At 38.2% G+C, this 20,717-nt stretch overlaps 1 gene segment (V, D, J or C); it reads right to left on the minus strand.

Annotated features, from left to right (window-relative positions):
* Positions 1-4,900: 4,900 nt before the first annotated feature.
* Positions 4,901-5,411, minus strand: LOC122332364. The segment is given in 2 exon segments: positions 4,901-5,235; positions 5,321-5,411. Coding segments are annotated over 2 exon segments (384 nt in total).
* Between the last annotated feature and the right edge of the window lie 15,306 nt (positions 5,412-20,717).

Consider the following 20,717-nt stretch of genomic DNA (forward strand, 5'->3'; position numbering starts at 1 on the left):
GAATACAGCTAAGGTTTGGTAAAAACAGGTAAGTGTTTTAGAGTACAAGTACAGTTTGTTGACTAAAGGTAAGTCCTGTAAAGTATAAGTAAGGTTTGTTGGTTAAAGGTAAGTCCTGCAGAATAATGGTAAGTCCTGTAGAATACAGGTAAGGTTTCTTAATTAAAGGTAAGTGTTTTAGAGCACAAGGAAGGTCTGTTGAGTAAAGGTAAGTCCTCTAGAATACAGGTAAGGTTTGCTGAATAAAGTAAGTCCAGTAGAGCACAGGTAAGGTTTGTTGAATGAAGGTAAATGATTTAGAAAAAAAAGTAAGTTCTGTAGAATAAAGGTAAGGTTTGTAGACTAAAGGTAAGTCCTGCAGAATAAAGGTAAGTCCTGTAGAATACAGGTATGTTTCTTGAATAAAAGTAAGTGTTTTAGAGTACAAATTAGATCTGTTAACTAAAGGTAAGTCCTGTAAAGTATAAGTAAGGTTTGTTGGTTAAAGGTAAGTCCTGCAGAATAAAGGTAAGTCCTGTAGAATACAGGTAAGGTTTCTTAATTAAAGGTAAGTGTTTTAGAGCACAAGGAAGGTCTGTTGAGTAAAGGTAAGTCCTCTAGAACACAGGTAAGGTTTGTTGAATAAAGGTAGGTCTTGCAGAAAACAGGTTAGGTTTGTTAAATAAAGTGTTTTAAAATACAGTTAAGGTTTGTTGAGTGTTTTTTTGTAAGTGCATTTAAATGACTAAATGTAAATGTAGAGTGCAGGAAAGGTTTATTGACTAAAAGTATTTGTTTTAGAGTCCAGGTACATTTTGTTGATTTAAAGGTAAGTCCTGTAGAATACAAGCAAGGTTTGTTAATTAAAGGTAGGTACTGCAGAATACAGGTAAAGTTTGTTGAGTGTAGGTAAATGTTTTTGAGTACAGGTACAGTTTGTTGACTAAAGGTAAGTCCTGTTGAATACATGTAAGGTTTGGTGAATGAAGGTAAGTGATTTAGAAAACAGGTAAGTCCTGAAGAATACAGGTAAGGTTTATTGACTAAAGGTAAGTGTTTTAGAGTACAGATTAGGTTTGTTGACTAAAGGTTAGTCCTGTAACATATAAGTAAGGTTTGTTGATTAAAGGTAAGTCCTACAGAATACAGGTAAGGTTTGTTGAATGAAGGAAAGTCCTGCAGAATACAGGTAAAGTATGTTGAATAAAGGAAAGTGTTTTAGAGTACAGATACAGTTTGTTGACTAAAGGTAAGTCCTGTAGAGTACAGGTAAGGTTTGTTAAATACAGCTAAGGTTTGTACAATGAAGGTGTTGAGTGTAAGTGTTTAGTACAGTACAAGTACAGGTATTTTGTTGATTAAGGTAAAAGCAGAATAAAAGTAAGTCCTGTAGAATACAGGTAAGGTTTCTTGACTAAAAGTAAGTGTTTTATACTACAGATTAGGTCTGTTGACAAAAGGGAAGTCCTGCAGAATACAGGTAGGGTTTGTTAAATGAAGGTAAGTGTTTTAAAGTACAAGTAAATTCTGTTGATTAAAGGAAAGCATTGTAAAATACAGATTAGGTCTGTTGACTAAAGGTAAGTCCTGTAAAAATAAGTAAGGTTAGTTGAGTAAAGGTTAAGTTGACTAAAGGTAAGTCCTGCAGAATACAGGTAAGTCCTTAGAATGAGTTTGTTGACTAAAGGTAAAGAATACAGGTAAGTGTTTTAGAGTACAGATTAGGTCTGTTGACTAAAGGATAATCCTGTAACGTATAGGTAAGGTTTGTTGATTAAAGGTAAGTCCTGCAGAATTCAGGTAAGGTTTCTTGACTAAAGGTTAGTGTTTTAGAGTACAAGTAAGGTCTGTTGAGTAAAGATAAGTCCTCTAGAATACAGATTAGGTTTGTTGACTAAAGGTCAGTCCTGCAGAATAAAGGTAAGGTTTGTTGAATAAAAGTAAGTGTTTCAGAGTACAGATTAGGTTTGTTGACTAAAGGTCAGTCCTGTACAATACAGGTAAGGTTTGTTAAACACAGGTAAGCATTTTTAGAGTACAGATTAGGTCTGTTGAGTAAAGGTAAGTGTTGTACAGTACAGGTAAGTCCTGTAGAATACAGGTAAGGTTTGTTGAATGAAGGTAAGACCTGTAAAATATGAGTAAGGTTTGTTGACTAAAGGTAAGTCCTGTAGAGTACATGTAAGGTTTGTTAAAAACAGGTAAGTGTTTTAGAGTACAGGTACAGTTTGTTGACTAAAGGTAAGTCCTGCAGAATAAAGGTAAGTCCTGTACAATACAGGTAAGGTTTGTTAAACACAGGTAAGCATTTTAGAGTACAGATTAGGTCTGTTGAGTAAAGGTAAGTGTTGTACAGTACAGGTAAGTCCTGTAGAATATAGGTAAGCTTTGTTGAATGAAGGTAAGTCCTGTAGAGTACAGGTAAGGTTTGTTAAATACAGGTAAGCGTTTTAGAGTACAGGTACGGTTTGTTGACTAAAGGCAAGTCTTGCAGAATACAGGTAAGGTTTGTTGAATAAAGGTAAGTGTTGTAGAGTACAGGTAATGTTTGTTGATCACAAGTAAGTGTTTTAGAATGCAGGTAAGTTCTGTAGAGTGCAGGTAAAGTCCTGCAGTACTTATTGCAGTAAATAGTAACATGCCGAAAAAATAATATTTAATGTGTCTAAAAGCAGTCTAAAGAGATAAAGACAGATAAAACACTGAAGTAAATGCATGTAAACACAAACGTAAATGTATCTTTATACACTATATTAACAAAAGTATTGGGTCTCCCCCTTCCAATAAACAGGTTGAACTACTTTAATTTATTATTAATTTTATTATTAAGTTTATTATTAAGTATGTATTTATTATTATAATATCCATGAGTGCAAATCGTAATGTTAAATCATACAATGATGTTCTAGGGAATTGTGGATACAAATTTTTGGACAGGACTCTAACATGACAATGCCTCTATGTATAAGGCAAGTTTATATAAGAAATGATTGATTGAATCAGTGTGGAGTCTAAAATGAACGTTACCAGTGTAAGACAAGTCTGATGTAACCTTAACTTAATGAAGTAAATAGAGCATGATCTAACGTAATGTCAAATAACGCTGCTTCTGGTTATTTTAATGACCACAAGAACAATGTCAGAGCTGTAGCCCAAGGCTGATGATACACAGGGCAACTGAGAAGAGGTAACAGATCTTTATTTGGATCATTTAGATCAGTCGTGGGCTCCATGTATCATCAGTCTGCAAGCCTCATTGATTCAGGACAGGTCCAGCTCCAGTCTACAGCCATGATCCGGTCCATATCAGTATCATTTTCCAGCAATAAAACCAACAACTGAAAATAAACAATGTAAAAATATTTTGGAATAAAGAGTGATTTTTTTTCACAAAACACAAGTCTTCAGTGTTGTTTGCATATTTGAAGGTTTCCTCAGGTTGATTGATTTCCTTGATTTGAGAAATTTACACAATAACAATGTCAGTTTCACACTTGAGTTTATTCTGATTGAACTTTAGTATCTGTATCAAGTATATGTAAACAAAAACGTATTTAAAAATCACATTTATAATATTTTACTTTTGAACTCTAATCTAAAATTGAAACAATGAGGTCAATGTAATTGTTATGTTGGGCATATCCTACATTCACTCTTTGGTCTGCTATGCTATACAAAAAATGTCATATCATTTCAAACCTGCTGTTTTTATCTATTTGTATTTCAAACACACTCAGACATAAAGGTACAAAAGCTGTCACTGGGCGGTACCTTTTTAAAAAATACACTTTTGTACCTATTAGGTCGTCACACATGTGGACTCTTTTGTTGTTGTTTTGTCTTCTCCCATGTGTTCAGTGTGACCTACTTTCTATTAATTGTCTAATTGTCTTCAGCTGTGTCTTGTTAATTTAGTCAGTTCCTGTGTGTATTTAAGTTCCAGTTTGCTTCTGTTTAATCGTCATTAATGCGTGTGGTCTTTTTGTTCTGCCTGCTTGCAACTATATTGCTATTTTGTTCATTTGTAGAATATTAAAACTGTTTCAGTTTATTTTTCTCATTGAGTGCTCCTTCTCACAAACCACACCGTGAGCGCGATCCAGTCTACTTCTGGGAATAGTTGAACGTGGACAAACTTAACCCATTCACAGCTGTATTTAGCTTTTTTCTACTTCAGACCAATGAAAAGGCACCTTAATAACAGGTTACTGCAATCCAGAAATGCATTTTGATTCTTTGTGTGATATTTTTAAATTCAGCTTTTGACTGCAATGCAGTGGACAATGGATCATTTTTTTAAGATGTTAATTAAAATGTTATTTTCTTCTGCCACTAAAGCCACAAGAGCATTTTTTACAATCAGTAGTGATTGACATAAAATGTCAATGAAGTTAGAAAAGGAAACAGGATTCAGAGATCTGTGGAAATCTGTTAATAAAGTAGACTGTGAGCTCATTCAAACTGTTCAGAAGTCTATAGCAGGGCTGGGTGATTTTCCATCAGTCCTGCAGTAGAATATGAATCTGATTATGAAATATGAATCTGTGACCACGAGATCCTGAACGACTCCTAATAAATAAATAACTGAAGAGTAAGAGAATAAAATTTGAATATCCTAGTTAGAAAGTGAAATAAATGATTGATAAATGTCTCAGAAAAGCAAGAACTTGGAAAAACCTTTACACTTGGAAATCTAACACTCTTCTTCAGGCAATGTCAAATCTAGTGAGTGTTATATAATTATATTACATTGCGTTAATAAGTATATTTCCTCCTTAGAACATCATATAAATAAATCTCTGAAGTTTGATTCAGTGAGTTTGTGTTGTTTGTGATCCTCTCATCATCAGCTGCAGTATCTCTCAGCTGTATCAGTGCAGTCACTGTGACTCTGACTCACAGCTTTTTGTACGACTCTTTATCACTGTGTGAACACATGTTTACTGTTGATGTAGTGTCTACTCATACAGTAATAATCTCCTGTATCTTCAGTCTGGACTCCACTGATGGTCAGAGAGAAATCACTTCCATAGCTTGATCCACTTCCACTGAATCTAGATGGAGTTCCTGAATAAAGGCTTCTTATGTAATAAATGAGGAGTTTAGGAGCTTCTCCAGGTTTCTGCTGATACCAAGACACACAGTTACTACAGCCAGAAATCGGCTGACTGGTTTTACAGCTGATCATAACAGTTTCTCCTTGTTTGATGGATTTTATTTCTGGATTCTGAGTCACTGTCACTTGTCCCCGGATCCCTGAAATAAGACATTCAGTGGTTATTGGACTGTTTCATAAGATGTGTGTAATGATATTTAGTGCAGTATTTAGTTAAATATTTACCCTGAATACAGAGAGTCAGAGTCCAGATGAGGATGAGGATGTTGTTCATTGTAGTAGTTGAGTCTTGTGTGATGATGAAGATTGTGTTGTGTTCTGCTCTCAGTCATGAAGTGTTAAACTCACAGCACTATAAACACTCTCATGTAAAGTGTCTCTATGTAAATGATCTTCAGAGGTTGGGGAGGCAGCAGAAAGAGTCTCTTGTTGTCTTTGGAGTAAACAGGAGGAGTTGAGCTGAAGTCAGGAGAAGATGGCACTTTAACTGCTGACCCATCAACTGAAGACGTCGTGGTTCAGGGTCGAAACGTTTGAGGAAGTTTGGACACCACCTGACGATCTTTCTCTGGCTGAAAGCTGGAGTCAAAAGACTGTGATGTTGTTAGCACACAGATCTAATAACAAACACTGATCTTCTACATTCTACCAATATATGATTGATGAGAATCAATTTTTGAATCATTGTGTGACAACATAATGTTTTAAACATTTAATCTTTAAAGGAACACGTTTTTGTGGATACTTCATTGGTTCTTGTGACACACACACACACACACACACTCACAGATTATATACTTTATTTGATTCCACATTACAAGGTAAATTCATTAGGAATCAAATCTTCTGAAAGTTCCAACACGTTTTTAAACAAGAAGCACACTGCCTTGAGTTTACCATTTCAAGGGTACAAAAAACATCGCCTTTTCCAAATATACATGCTTCCTATGACAGCTGAAATAGAGCAGTACTTTGCTAGCTGTTTGGCCCTTGTTTTCCGTAACCCCCCAATACAAAGTCCACTAACAACCAGCCTGTGTACATGACCCAAACTGCCAAACACAAGCACAATAAGTCGGCTCTTGTAACCCAGGCTCTCAGTGGCAGATAGTAAAGGTTGATATTTCAGAATCTTTGTACAGTAAGAGTCCTCCATAAACAAATCAAATGCACATGACACTTCAAAATAAATGGCTGTTTTACTAGTTTGGGATATGTAAACAATGTCTGGTGTGTTGGGAATGCCTAAAAAGATGTTCGCAACTGAATTATACCAATGTGGCTGTACCATAGTGTGTTTGTACAACTGTCCATCAGTCCCACAGGATCTGGGCAGCAATAAGCTCAACAAGTCTGTCATGTCTTGCGATATACAGTCCTTTATATGCTGGGCAGCCATTCATGATGTGCGCTACTGACTCCAGATGTTGTAGAGGTTCATGCAAAATGCAGAAGGGGGAATGTATGGCGGGAAACCACAGAGAAAGATTGTATCTTGTGGGGAGAACCTGCAGGCGGGCTTTCACACAAAATATGAGGATCTCCTCATTCAGGGTGGTATTACTGTATATGGTGTGTGACACTGAGTGGTCTGCACAGGTCAATTTGGTCAGCTTTCCCTGAAGCTTTAAGTTAGACCAATACTCCATATTACGAGCTCTTTGGATGGACATGAGAGTCTGCCTTGATGTTTTTGATAAGAGGAAGTATGTGGTGTTGTTATAATCCAGTCTAGCTTCCACCGTAACCGATGCATCCTCCACCACTGCGTCCGAGACCTCTACAGGCTGAAGGCTGTGGATCCACTTTAGTTGCGTACCTGTTCTCCAGCATAAATTGTTTAAATCAGGCCAATCTGACGACACACCAAACCCCTGCGCCCTTCCATCCAGCTTTCCACTGCTCTTCCTTTTAAAGCCCAAGAAGCTGTCTTCCCCTCCGCATGCCTGTAGTACCTTCCTTCTTTTAAAGTCCAGTAGCAGAGATGCTCGCCAATCTCCTCACGCTGGTATCATCGCAGTTCAGCATGTTAGTAAGATGTGACTGACGTGAGGCTATATATTCCCACATGCAGTTTGGGACACCGAGCCCTCTATCCTGTCTCTTCTGGAAGATAAAGCACCTTGTAGAGTGCGTATTGAGGTACAGCCATTTCCTTACCAATTGCACAGTGTTATTATCCATTTCACACAAAACCTTCTGTGAGATATGGACATTTGCAAAATGGTGCTGTATTTTAGAAAAAGCTATATCTCTAATCGCTTGAATCTTCATAATGACCGGAAGAGGTGATGCATCAATCAAATCCAGGCTGATGGTAAACTGATGTTCTAAATCAGTCACTTGTTCATTCCAGTCCCCAGCGATGTTGAATTTGTGACCCAGATATTTGTAAATTTCATGTCTGGCATACACTCTAAGAGGCTGGTCTAAAATGGTGAAAGAAGGTGGCTGGTCAGTCTTAGATCTATACCAGCGGTTGCCACCGCTCCTCCTCTCCCAGAAGACCGCATATTTGCTCTGCTTTACTTGAAGGCCAGACCAGGTCAAAAAACTGTTGGTGCAGGTAAGCATGTTCTTAATCACTCCCTCATCGCGAGATGACCACATCACACACACACACGCACACACACACACACACACTCTCACACACACACACACACACACACACACACACACACACACACACTCTTCACTGTTGTCTGATAATAGATTTATTGAGATAAAGATGAGTGATAATCAGCTGGTCATGTGATCTCAACGTAAGATATTGACACATAAGTTACTGCAAAAACATGAATAAATAATGAATAAATGATTAGTTAAATGTGTAAATAGAGTCAGTTCAGGTCATTTAGTGCACATTTTAACTCTTCATGAAGGTACTAATGATTTATAATCATTTTCAAATATTTTTATGTACAGATTTGACTGTAATCATGTTTATGTGAATTAATATTCACTAATGATGTGTGTTTCTCTCTCAGTGTGTTGAAGTGTTTGTGTCTCTGCTGGAGTTTGTGTTCACTCGAGTGAAGAGAGGTTTTTGTACGAGTCTTTCATTAGATCGTATCACTGTGGTACACTTTCGGTGGAGGAACTAAACTGGTGCTCGGTAAGTCTTTTTAATTCTCCAGACATACAATTTATGATTAAAATATTTATTACAGGTTTATTTTCTTTATTAGTTTTAACTCTGTGTTCATACGTAACTAAACTTCTTTTGTAGATATACAAAAATAAACCGATTTGATATCAGAATATATATAGCAGCTACTTTCTGTAGTTCAGTCAGTGATTCTGAATCTCGTTTGCTATCGTTGTTTTTATAATTCAGTCTTTTTAAAAACAAGAACGATTTGTCAAAAAATATATAAATTCTGTTGATTCTGTATTTTCTAATTATAAAAACATATTATTTTTAGTTACAAAATCTTTGTTTAAATTTTAGTTATAAAGAACTGAAAAGTTGAAAAATATCTAAAAGAGATTTTTCTTTGGGATGTAAAACCTAATGAAATTTAAGCAGTCGGTGTCTTCTGTGTTTAATTTCATTCATGAGATTGAATTGAAGAATTGAAATATAAAGTGAGTCTGTAACTTGTATATTGTGTGTATATCAGCTCATTTCTAATGTTTTCTAATATATTCAGCAACATAATATTAACTTCATCTGAACTGTGTCACAACATTTCATCTTAAATTAGTCACATTTTTAGCTGTATTTAAAAAAAATAAAACATGAGAGGACTATTTAGCGCTGCTTCTTATAATTCAGTGCTTTTAAATACAGGAACGATTTGTAAAAACCAAAAAGAAAGGAAAAAAAAAAAAACTACAACAACAGTGATATCATTTTAGTCACAAAATCTCTGTTTAAATTTCATTTATAAAGAATTTAAAAATATTCAACAGAAAAAAAACACTAATCAGTCGGTGTCTTGTGTGTTTAGTTTTATTTATGACGTCTAATTGAATTAAAATGTATAGTGATTCTGTAACGTCTATATTGTGTGTATATCAGCTCATTTCTAATGTTTTCTATTATAATCAGCAACATAACTTAACTTCATCTGAACTGTGGTCACGACATTTTAGCTTAAAATAGTTATATTTTATTAGGTGTAAAATAAATTTAAAAACATGAGCAGAATATTTATCCTAAAACACTAAACTACTGGAATCGAAGCGGTCAGTGCCCTGCTTTAGTTTAGTTTTCTTTCTGAAGTTTGATATAAATGTAGGCAGTGATCGTGTAGTTTGTGTTTATCACATGAACTGTGATGAGATGGTGATCGTGACTCGCGCCTCACGCCTGCTGCTGAAAGTCCTGTAGAAATGCTGTGAACGCTGCAGAAGAGTGTGTTTGTGAATGTGTTGTGTTTGTCTCCTGCAGCTGGTCCCACAGAGAAGCCCTCGGTGTCTCTGCTGCCGCCCTCTTCTCTGCAGATCTCTGGAGACTCAGCCGCACTGCTCTGCCTGCTCAGCTCTTACTCTCCACAGGGGGCGCAGGTGAGCTGGACGCTGGACGACTCAGAGGTCACCGAGGGGGTCGTGACCAGCGCAGAGAGCGAGCGGGACGGCCTCTACAGCCGCAGTAGCGTCCTGACCTCAGCAAAGCACGCTGGGAAAAGGGAGAGAAGTACGCCTGCAGAGTAACACATGATGGAGCTTCTCGTGACGCCTCGCTCCACAAGAGTCGCTGTTAGTCGCCGCCGCAGTGCTGATGTTTCTCTCCTGAAGATGAGCCGTATCTGAGTGTCCTGTGTCAGGCAGGATTCACGTGAGTCTAGTGCTGCAGCTGTAGTCATTTACTGTAACTCAAGACTGAAAGAGAGCTCTAGTGTCAAAGCACTGGCTGATCTTTCAATCTGCTGTGTTTGCTGCAACATTCAATAAAGCTTCTCAACAAGCTCCGTTTGTGTCCGACCACATCATTCCACAACTAACAGATCAAGACGCATGTAGTGTTTTTCACAAGCTCCATCAGTAGCAGTAAATGGAGTCAAATAAAGCTCTTGGGGTTTGAACATGGTCTCTGGAGACAGAGCTGCTCTATTCTGAGACCGTCACAATCACTCCACCCTGACCATGAAAATGAGATTTTCAGACCGTTTGATTGGTCCATAATCTGGACGGAAACAGATGGGTTTCGCTTCTCTAGTCAAGCAGAACAGATGTTACTCTCAGTATATTTAAATTACGCTATTCTAATTTTTATTTTGAAAAAATAAATATATTGGAAATATAATATATAAGGAAATATATTCTAGTACAGGAGTATAATATCTTGACCAAAACATAACAAATAAAAGATCAGTGAAATGATCTTTTTATCCATTTCTAGAACATTTCACTTATACTTGTATGACTGAAAATAACACCATAAACAGAACATCATTGAATATATAAGCAGCGAAATACAATTTTCTGAAGAAACACAATGCAGAAATGAAGAGTATATTTACAAACTTAAGCCTCCGAGTGTCTGAAGCAAACAAAGAAAAAGAAGAGTTTAAATGTGATTTTCATCTTATCTTTGAGTGTGACTTATATTTTCTTCAGCTGTGTTTCAGACTCTGTAGAAGTTATAGACTGCTTTATCACACACACGGCCTGTGAAAGACAAGAAGAGTCCATCAATGCTTTACAGGTTTGCATCTGTGTTTTAATTTTATAATGCCTGTATCTAGACCTGTGGATTACAGACATAAGACATCAAATTAATAGTGATAGGCTAATAACACACACAGAAATAAATCTAATAAAAGAAATAAAAACATATTTAAATAAATTAATAATATTAACATTTTAAGAACATTAAGAAGAAACTTTTTAGCAAATAGCACTTATACCTGTAGTGTACTTATGTAGTGAATTAATGTGCTTCATAAAATATATTATAAATTACTTTTAAAAGCAAACTGAAGCTCATTATACGCTCATTACATAAATATTATACAGTAACCATGCTAAGGCCTGCTTAATAACTGTTACTTTAAACCCATTAAAAGGTTTAAAGAATGGTTTTGCTATTTTCATACATAAAGTAAACATTGTCTTAAATATATTTCTTAAAAGACAGAAGAAGTGACTGAATGAATTGATTGACATCATATTTAACTAAAACACTGACTTAGTTTCATCAGGAATATAATATTTGTGTTGTAATGATATCGTGTTATGAGTGTGTGTTCTCTGATCAGTGTTGTGTGTGATTGTGTTGTAGAGCAGCTGCAGTATCTCTCAGCTGTATCAGTGCAGTCTCTGTGACTCTGACTCACAGCTTTTTGTACGACTCTTTATCACTGTGTGAACACACAGCTACTAGGACAGTGTACACTCATACAGTAATAATCTCCTGTATCTTCAGTCTGGACTCCTCTGATGGTCAGAGAGAAATCAGTCCCTGATCCACTTCCACTGAATCTAGATGGAGTTCCTGACTGGAGGCTGTTTATGTAATAAATGAGGAGTTTAGGAGCTTCTCCAGGTTTCTGTTGATACCAAGACACACAGCTACCACAGTTAGTAAGTGTTTGACTGGTTTTACAGATGATCGTAACAGTTTCTCCTTGTTTGATGGATTTTATTTCTGGATTCTGAGTCACTGTCATTTGTCCCCAGATCTCTGAAAAAGACATTTTAGCTGTTTAGTGAACATTTTGACCAAATATTATACTATACTATTAGACTATATGAGATGTTGTAGTATAGTTTGTGATTTTTCATAAAATATTTACCCTGAATACAGAGAGTCAGAGTCCAGATGAGGATGAGGATGTTGTTCATTGTAGTAGTTGAGTCTTGTGTGATGATGAAGATTGTGTTGTGTTCTGCTCTCAGTCATGAAGTGTTAAACTCACAGCACTATAAACACTCTCATGTAAAGTGTCTCTATGTAAATGATCTTCAGACACAGAACGGCTGTCAGTCTCAGACCGCAGATGAATTCATTATCATCACGTTATTCATATATTCTATAGACTTATTTTGTATGTAAATATTCTCGTTCTCATGGAGCAGGAGTGTTCTCTCTCTGTTTTTATCTACATTATAAAAAGGCTTCATTTTTAACATGTACAATTTTCAGATGTTAGATCGGGACCTGAGTTTCATTTTTTGAGAGGGGACATTTTCTAAAAATATGCCATTAAATGTTTGATCCCGCTGTGTATTTTTGTTTTTACAATGGAGAGATTGTTGAGCGTGTATGAGTACAGTCTCTGAAGAAAACACGAGTGTGTAATGTTTAAAAGACTTATAGCTAATTATAACTTTTAGTGACGATGCAGAGTTTTCTAATGATTTTGTTATTAAAGAAATTTTAACTGTACCTGACCTTAATCATTATAACTATTTTATGTGCGCCGGACTGTCAGGATCCTTCCTGACCGTCATGTGTGTCCTGTCTTTGTTTAATGTTTCTTTCTTTGTGTTTGTCATGTGCTTCTCTTCTTCTGTCTCCTTGTTTCCTGTTACCACAGACTCTTGTTTAGTCCTCGTTTGTCTTAGTCTTGTCTTCTGTTCCTCGTGTTTCTCTGTACTTTTATAATGTCCTTGTCTTCTCTCTTGTGTTGTTAGTTTGATAACTCTATCTGTTGTGTTAACGCTACAGTGTGTTTGCTACTGTGTCTCCTCAATCTCAGAGTCTTTGATTATTCCCTGTCTGAGTTGTTTTTGTTTTCTTGGTTTTTGTCAGTCACCTGTCCTGTCCTGTCCTGTTCTGTCCTGTCCTGTCCTGTCCAGCTGGCTGTGGACTGGCTTCACCTCAATACTATCAGAGCTCCGGTCATTATCTTCTCTGTGTCTTCACCTCTCTGGTCAACCGTCATCTGGGGCTGACTCAGTCTCCTCTCAGCCTGACTACTGTCTGGACTGTGTTCACTTCTCTCATCTAGTCTACCTGTTTCTTAAATAAAGCTGTTGACACTCACCGTGTTTTTGAGTCCTCTCTTCAGATCCCTGACACGTCATCAGCTTGAGTTCAGTTTATGAGAGCAGCTTCTAATTCTCCATTAACACACAAGTATGAAGAAAACAACACACATATTAAGAACTGTTTTGTTTGTCCTGAAGCTTATTGTTAGTCGGATATTAAACTCAATCACACACCGTTTAAAACCGGTCTTAAGTTGCTGAAGAATATCTGTAACAACAAACACATTGCATTGGTCAAAATGAATGATGTTTCTTTTATTCCTAAAATCATTAAGTAAAGATCATGTTCCATGAAGACATTTGGTAAACTTACTTCCTTTTGATTAGTAATATTCATAGCAAACAACTTAATATGGATAACTTTAAAGGTGATTTTTTTAACCAGTGAATCTTGGTTTTTAGAGTCTGAGGGTCATTTAGGTGTTTTTTTTAATTCCAGGTGTGTTTTCATGCATCTTCACCGAGAAGAGATGATTGAGTTTGGTCACCCCACCATAAAGTCCAGATCAGTGAAGTGTCTCTGTGATGTTTGTTCTTCTGTAGGTTTTCTCATCTTGTATGATCATGGAGCTTCAACTCAAGTGACCATCAGGTTCTCGGTCATCAGTCTAGACAAGGCCCTTTCTCCATTAATTGCTCAGTTTGTCCAGAAGATCAGTTGTAGGAGAAGTCCTGTTTGTTACAAACGCTCTTTCATTAAGAGAGACCACGTGTTTCTATGAATCTTCAAAGCTGCAGATTTTGTTTTGCACAATTCTCCAGATCTGTGTCTCGATACAATGCAGTCTCTGTGGTTCACGGACACTTTCTTGTACTTCATGGCTGGGTTCTGCTCTGACATACACTGTTAACCGTGGGACCTTTCAGAAGCATGTCAAGTCAAGGTGTAGAAACATCTCAAAGATGATCAGTGGAAACAAAATGACCTCTACATAGTACATAGTAATGTCTTTCTACTTTAAGGACATTGACAAGAATATAGTGGAGGAAAAGTATGATATTTGTCTTTGTAAAGTTAATGTTATAAGTTTCCAGAAAATAAAACAAAAGTACAAATTAAAAAACTAATGTAAATGTACTTTGTTGCTGTCTAACTCTGCTCCTAATACGCCTCCTGCACATTGACTAAGATCTTTTGCCTGATGTTTCACAACTATATCATATAAATGAATCCGCTCTGAAGTCTTTGATTCAGTGAGTTTGTGTTGTTTGTGATCCTCTCATCATCAGCTGCAGTATCTCTCAGCTGTATCAGTGCAGTCACTGTGACTCTGACTCACAGCTTTTTGTACGACTCTTTATCACTGTGTGAACACATATTTACTGTTTGGGTAGTGAAAACTCTGACAGTAATAATCTCCTGTATCTTCAGTCTGGACTCCTCTGATGGTCAGAGAGAAATCACTGTCAGATCCACTTCCACTGAATCTAGATGGAGTTCCTGACTGGAGGCTGTTAACTCTATATATCAGGAGTTTAGGAGCTTCCAGGTTTCTGTAAGTACCAGTGTAAGTAGCTACCACCATACACTCTGCTGCTGGTTTTACAGTTTATTGTGACGTCTTGTCATCGAGTTGTTGTTATTAATGATGGACTCTGAGTTACAGTGATCTGTCCTCTACACTCTGAAAGAGAAAACAAAAATAACATTTAAATATTTGATGTACATTTCACATTTCAAAGAATGAATAATAATCATCAACTTTTATCAAACAAACCTTGAGCAAACAGCGTGAGAGTCCAGATGAGGGATGAGGATGTTGTTCATTGTAGTAGTTGAGTCTTGTGTGATGATGAAGATTGTGTTGTGTTCCTTGCTCTCAGTCATGAAGTGTTAAACTCACAGCACTATAAACACTCTCAGAGCACTGAAGCATGTCTGATGATGTAAAGAAGTGGGCGGGTTTAGCTTGATCTCTGCTAATTAAGTAACTGATAAATCAGTATAAATGATTAGTTTGTTATTTTAATTGCAATATATGTTTAAAAAAAGAAGAAAAAAAAGACTTTTAGAGAATTTAGAATGTTATGATTTTTAGATTTTTCCAACATTATCATCAACAGCAGAAACAACATTTAAATATTTATGGTTTTTCAATGTTTGAATAAACAGACAATATTGATTCAAAGATTCAACGTTAATTCTTACACTGAAACAATTACATTTTGATACGGAAAATCATTTTATGTGGCCTTTTGTCATTACTATAAAGATCAACTTATAGAATCAATTAAAGATCAACAAAGTAATTTTTCAAGTATTTCTTTATATTTTACACTGTGAATGGGACAATAATTACATTACAGCACACACATCTGCCCCGAGCTGATGTTTCTGTTAATAGACACTACATTTATTAGCAAAAATTTATTAATTTGTGTATTTGCATAATGCTGGACTTGATTTTAGAACCTTTTCTTTTATCATTTCATGCAGGTTTCTTACAATGTTACATCCCTATCATTGTATTCTTCTGCTTTATACTGTTCAGTGCTTTGATGCAACCTGTGATGTTAAAAGCGCTATAAATAAAAATGATTGATTGATAAACTCGTGAACGCCTGTGAAAGAGCAACAGTTGACTACGAATGTGAAAGAAGCAGTAAAGACATGACTGAGAAAGCTTGTGTACGTTCACCAGAGTACATTTAGATCTGGACAGATCTCATGGAGAGACGGAAAGGTCGACTTTTGAGACTGACTGGAGTGTGTACGGTGGGTTCTTAAAGCAGTTTCATATTCTTGACAGGGTATTAAAGGGGTGTTTCTGTTTCACAGCTTTTGTTTTGTTTTACCTTCTTTCAACTACAAGCTATTTGTGTATTATTATAGCAATGTATGTATGTGTATATATATATATATTATGAAGTGGAGGAGCCAACGACAGACACAGTGGGTAACGTCAGGCTTTTTTATTAACAGAAATATACAAAATAAAGTGTCCACGGGGAAAAGTGCCCACAATACAAATGGGGAACTGGTGTCCTCGCCATGCTGCAGGGAAGAGCAGGTCGGGTAGTGTTCCAGGGGAAAGGTCCAGGTAAGGGGTGGAGTACGTGGTCGCGACGCGCCTCTCTCTGGTCCGGGGCGCAGGGGCAGCGGCTTCTTTCCGGCTTCTCCAACACATTTCCCAGTCGTCAGTCAGACAGTGCCGTGTGGTTTAGGCTGATCGAGCAACGCTGCTTTCTGTGGGAGTAAAAGAAGAGCGGTTAGTGTCGGTGTTCATGGAGGCGAAATGCTCCCCGTCAGCGCGCCACGTGGCTTTATGCCGCTTTGTTGATTGGGGGCAGCTGGGACCGATCAGCCTGTGACGAGCAGGTGCACATGCTCCTCGCTGCTGGGGACGCTACTGCCAGTGTCTGCAGTTGGTGTCAACAACCAGGGGACCGTGGTCACAAGGTCGGAGACTTGGCCTCGTTCCTCTTTCCATATTTTAAAGAGGTTGACATGGTACAGCTGGTCAGGTCTTTGGCGGTCGAGCGGTGTAGTCTGTATGTTACCGGGCCGATTCTTTCCACCACGGTGTAGGGTCCCAGCCAGTTTGCTAAGAACTTGCACGCAGCCGTAGAAACGAGGACCATGACCTTGTCACCAGGCTGGAATTCCTGTGGTTGGGCTGCCCAGTTGTAGTGCCGCTTTGGGCCTGCTGAGCCTTGCACAGGTGGTCCGGACTAACAGCATGGCGCTGCTTATCCGCTCTCATCTCCTTGACATGCTCTACAACGGTGCGATGGGCTGCCGGCCGCCCGCTCACCCTAACCCTAGCTTCCAGGGTTTCCTTGGGCGGCTCGAGGTGGACGATGCAGCCAGCCAGCCAGCCAGCCAGCCAGCCAGCGGCAGGGGGTGCCGGATCTTCCATTGAATCGGCCTCGCCGTGAGCAGAGGGAACCGCTGGCCTGTTGACTGGTCGTGGCGTGCCCTCGGTGCCTGTCGCTCCTGGACCACCCCCTGGGAAAAGGCGCACTTGCTCTCAGACTCCTGATGTTGTCGCGCCCGCCCGCTCCCACCGCCTCAACGAGCTCCATGGTGGTAGCTGGGTTCCTCATCCTGACAGCTTGTCTGTGAAGCGGGAAGGGCTCTTAGAAAACGATCGACTGCGACCTGCCTCGCCGACTGACCCGCCGCTAGCGCTCAGGCGGGAGATGTTGGCTGTACTACCAGCGTGGAAATGCTGGGCTGCGGCGATGGTGAAAGGCTGAGCCAGGAGAGAATCTCTTGGGGTACTTCTGGTTAGCTCTCCGCCTCGCTGGAAAGGGAGAAATACAGACGTGGACAAAATTGTTGGTACCCTTTGGTCAATGAAAGCAAAAAGTCACAATGGTCACAGAAATAACTTTTAATCTGACAAAAGTAATAATAAATAAAATTCTATAAATGTTAACCAATGAAAGTCAGACATTGTTTTTTCAACCATGCTTCAACAGAATTATTAAAAAATAAACTCATGAAACAGACCTGGACTAAAATGATGGTACCCCTAACTTAATATTTTGTTGCGCAACCTTTTGAGGCAATCACTGCAATCAAACGCTTCCTGTAACTGTCAATGAGACTTCTGCACCTCTCAGCAGGTATTTTGGCCCTCCTCATGAGCAAACTGCTCCAGTTGTGTCTCAAGTTTGAAGGGTGCCTTTTCCAGACTGCATGTTTCAGCTCCTTCCAAAGATGCTCAATAGGATTGAGGTCAGGGCTCATAGAAGGCCACTTTACAATAGTCCAATTTTTTCCTCTTAGCCATTCTTGGGTGTTTTTAGCGGTGTGTTTTGGGTCATTGTCCTGTTGCAAGACCCATGACCTGCGACTGAGACCAAGCTTTCTGACACTGGCTAGTACATTTCTCTCTAGAATTCCTTGATAGTCTTGAGATTTCATTGTACCCTGCACAGATTCAAGACACCCTGTGCCAGGCGCAGCAAAGCAGCCCTCAGAACATAACAGAGCCTCCTCCATGTTTCACAGTAGGGACAGTGTTCTTTTCTTGATATGCTTCATTTTTAGATCTCTGTGAAACATACAGCTGATGTGCCTTGGCAAAAACTTTGATTTTTGTCTCATCTGTCCACAGGACATTCTCCCAGAAGCTTTGTGGCTTGTCAACATGTAGTTTGGCATATTCCAGTCTTGCTTTTTTTATGATTTGTTTTTCAACAATGGTGTCCTCCTTGGTCGTCTCCCATGTAGTCCACTTTGGCTCAAACAACCACGGATGGTGCGATCTGACACTGATGTTCCTTGAGCATGAAGTTCACCTTGAATCTCTTTAGAAGTCTTTCTAGGCTCTTTTTGTTACCATTCGGATTATCCGTCTCTTAGATTTGTCATCAATTTTCCTCCCTGCGGCCACGCCCAGGGGAGGTTGGCTACAGTCCCATGGATCTTAAACTTCTGAATAATATGTGCAACTGTAGTCACGAGGAACATCTAGTTGCTTGGAGATGGTCTTTATAGCCTTTACCTTTAACATGCTACTGTCTATAATTTTTTTCTGATCTCTTGAGACAACTCTTTCCTTTGCTTCCTCTGGTCCATGTCGAGTGTGGTACACACCATGTCACCAAACAACACAGTGATTACCTGGAGCCATATATAGGCCCAATGGCTGATTACAAGGTTGTGAGACACCTGTGATGCTAATTAGTGGACACACCTTGAATTAACATGTCCCTTTTGGTCACATTATTTTTCAGTGTTTTCTAGGGTACCATCATTTTTGTCACATGCCTGTTTGCGTGAGTTTATTTTTTAATAATTCTGTTGAAGCATGGTTGAAAAACAATGTCTGACTTTCATTGAGTTAACATTTATTAGAATTTTTATTTATTATTACTTTTGTCAGATAACAGTTATTTCTGTGACCATTGTGACTTTTTCTTTCATTGACGGCGGTACCAAACAATTTTGTCCACGTCTGTACGCTTACGCTGCGCCTGCATGCCAGTTAACAGGGGGCCAGTATCGATGCTCACTCCTCTGGGTGCCAACCTTCTGCATTGGCAGTTGTCTCGAACATTAGCAGGAATGCCTCGGGATCGTCATGTGGACATTTTTGGTAGCAACTTGGTGGCTTGGGCTCTATAGGGTCCAGGCAGCGGGGAATGCTCCGTTTCGCCCGCTCGCAGTCGCCAGATGCTCGGCGATTTGTTGCTGATGGGACGCTGACCTCGGTGAGCCATTGTAGCAGTTCTTCCATGGGGAGTGCTGTATGCCAAGCGGTAAACTAAAGGGAAATGAGAAAAAAACAAGGGGTGAAGATGAGATCACTTGCGGTGTTTCTTCACACTCTTGCCCACATTCTCCACCAGTGTGGCCGAAGGTGAAGAAGCACACAGCAAGGAGGGATCAAATCAAAACCTCGGAGGGTGGGAGTTATTTAACAAAGAAAGATTTTGTAACACTTTGCATGTCTTTATAGTCACTTTTGTTCAGTTTAATGCATCCATGCTAAAGAAAAGTAGATTCATTTATTTAATAACATCACGTGTTGAGGTTTTTTACTTGTTCTCAGTTCTCATTTACCAAACCAGTTCAGACACGCTTTCTTTGAAAATTACTATGTTATTGACATATATGTACTATAATATATATATATATATATATATATATATATATATATATATATATATATATATATATAATATGTGTGTGTGTATATATATATATATATATATATATATATATATATATATATATATATATATATATATATATATGTGTATATATATATATATCAGTACCTGACAGCAGTGATTCTGGTCTGGAACACACTTTCTGCACACAGCAGCAAGAGGGCGGCTGGTGAAGGGCGGACTGAAAGCTGCCGGTCATAACTCATAACACTGGTCCTGTAATGGAGCAACACTGACATGAATGTGAGTGGGAGCCTAACGACAAGCTGAGTGTGTCATCATTACATTTCAAGTGTGATATTGTCTATAAGGTCAGTTTTGTGAAGTTTTTTTATCTGTACTTCCCTTCCGACAGCTGCAGATTCTCTCTTTCTCTCTTTCTGTCTTTCTTTTATTCCCTTCTCTTTCTTTTTCAGGGAAGCTGACAGAATTACACTGACCGTACATAAAGCGAGAGATATATTGCCATATCATTTTCTCCATAAACCTTTGCACAGTGACTTCCTCACAACACTGACACATGCGATCAAAACCATAGAATTGTGATGAAGTCCAAAACAAATGCCTGATATTAACACAAAATATCAGAATTCAGAGAATTTAGTAATTTTTTTGGAGTTCTGGAATGGATTCGTGATGTAAAAGGGTTTTAACAAGTGGGTTTAATGAGAGTTTAACAAGTCAAAGGTAAGGTTACCTTTCTGACTTTCTTTGTGAGGAACCAACATACGTCACATTTATTGACTGAAGTGTTTCAAAAGACAACTTCAAAAAAACACTTCAGAGTTACACAGTTTATTGCTAAATGAGCAAATAATGTCAGATCATTTCAAACCTTTTTTCTATTTGTATTTCATACATACTCAGAAATAAAGGTACAAAAGTTAATACTAGACATTACCTTTTAAAAAATACTTTTGTACCCATTGGGCTCAAAAATGGACCCTTCCCAAGTACAAATATGTCCCTTTTAAAATCTACATCGCCCCAGTGACAGCTTTATCCTTTATTTCTAAGTGTCTATTGCACTAAAAAGGTATAATATACAGTATTA

The sequence above is a fragment of the Puntigrus tetrazona genome, unplaced genomic scaffold (genome assembly GCF_018831695.1).
Source record: "Puntigrus tetrazona isolate hp1 unplaced genomic scaffold, ASM1883169v1 S000000009, whole genome shotgun sequence".
In the NCBI taxonomy this organism is placed as follows: domain Eukaryota; kingdom Metazoa; phylum Chordata; class Actinopteri; order Cypriniformes; family Cyprinidae; genus Puntigrus; species Puntigrus tetrazona.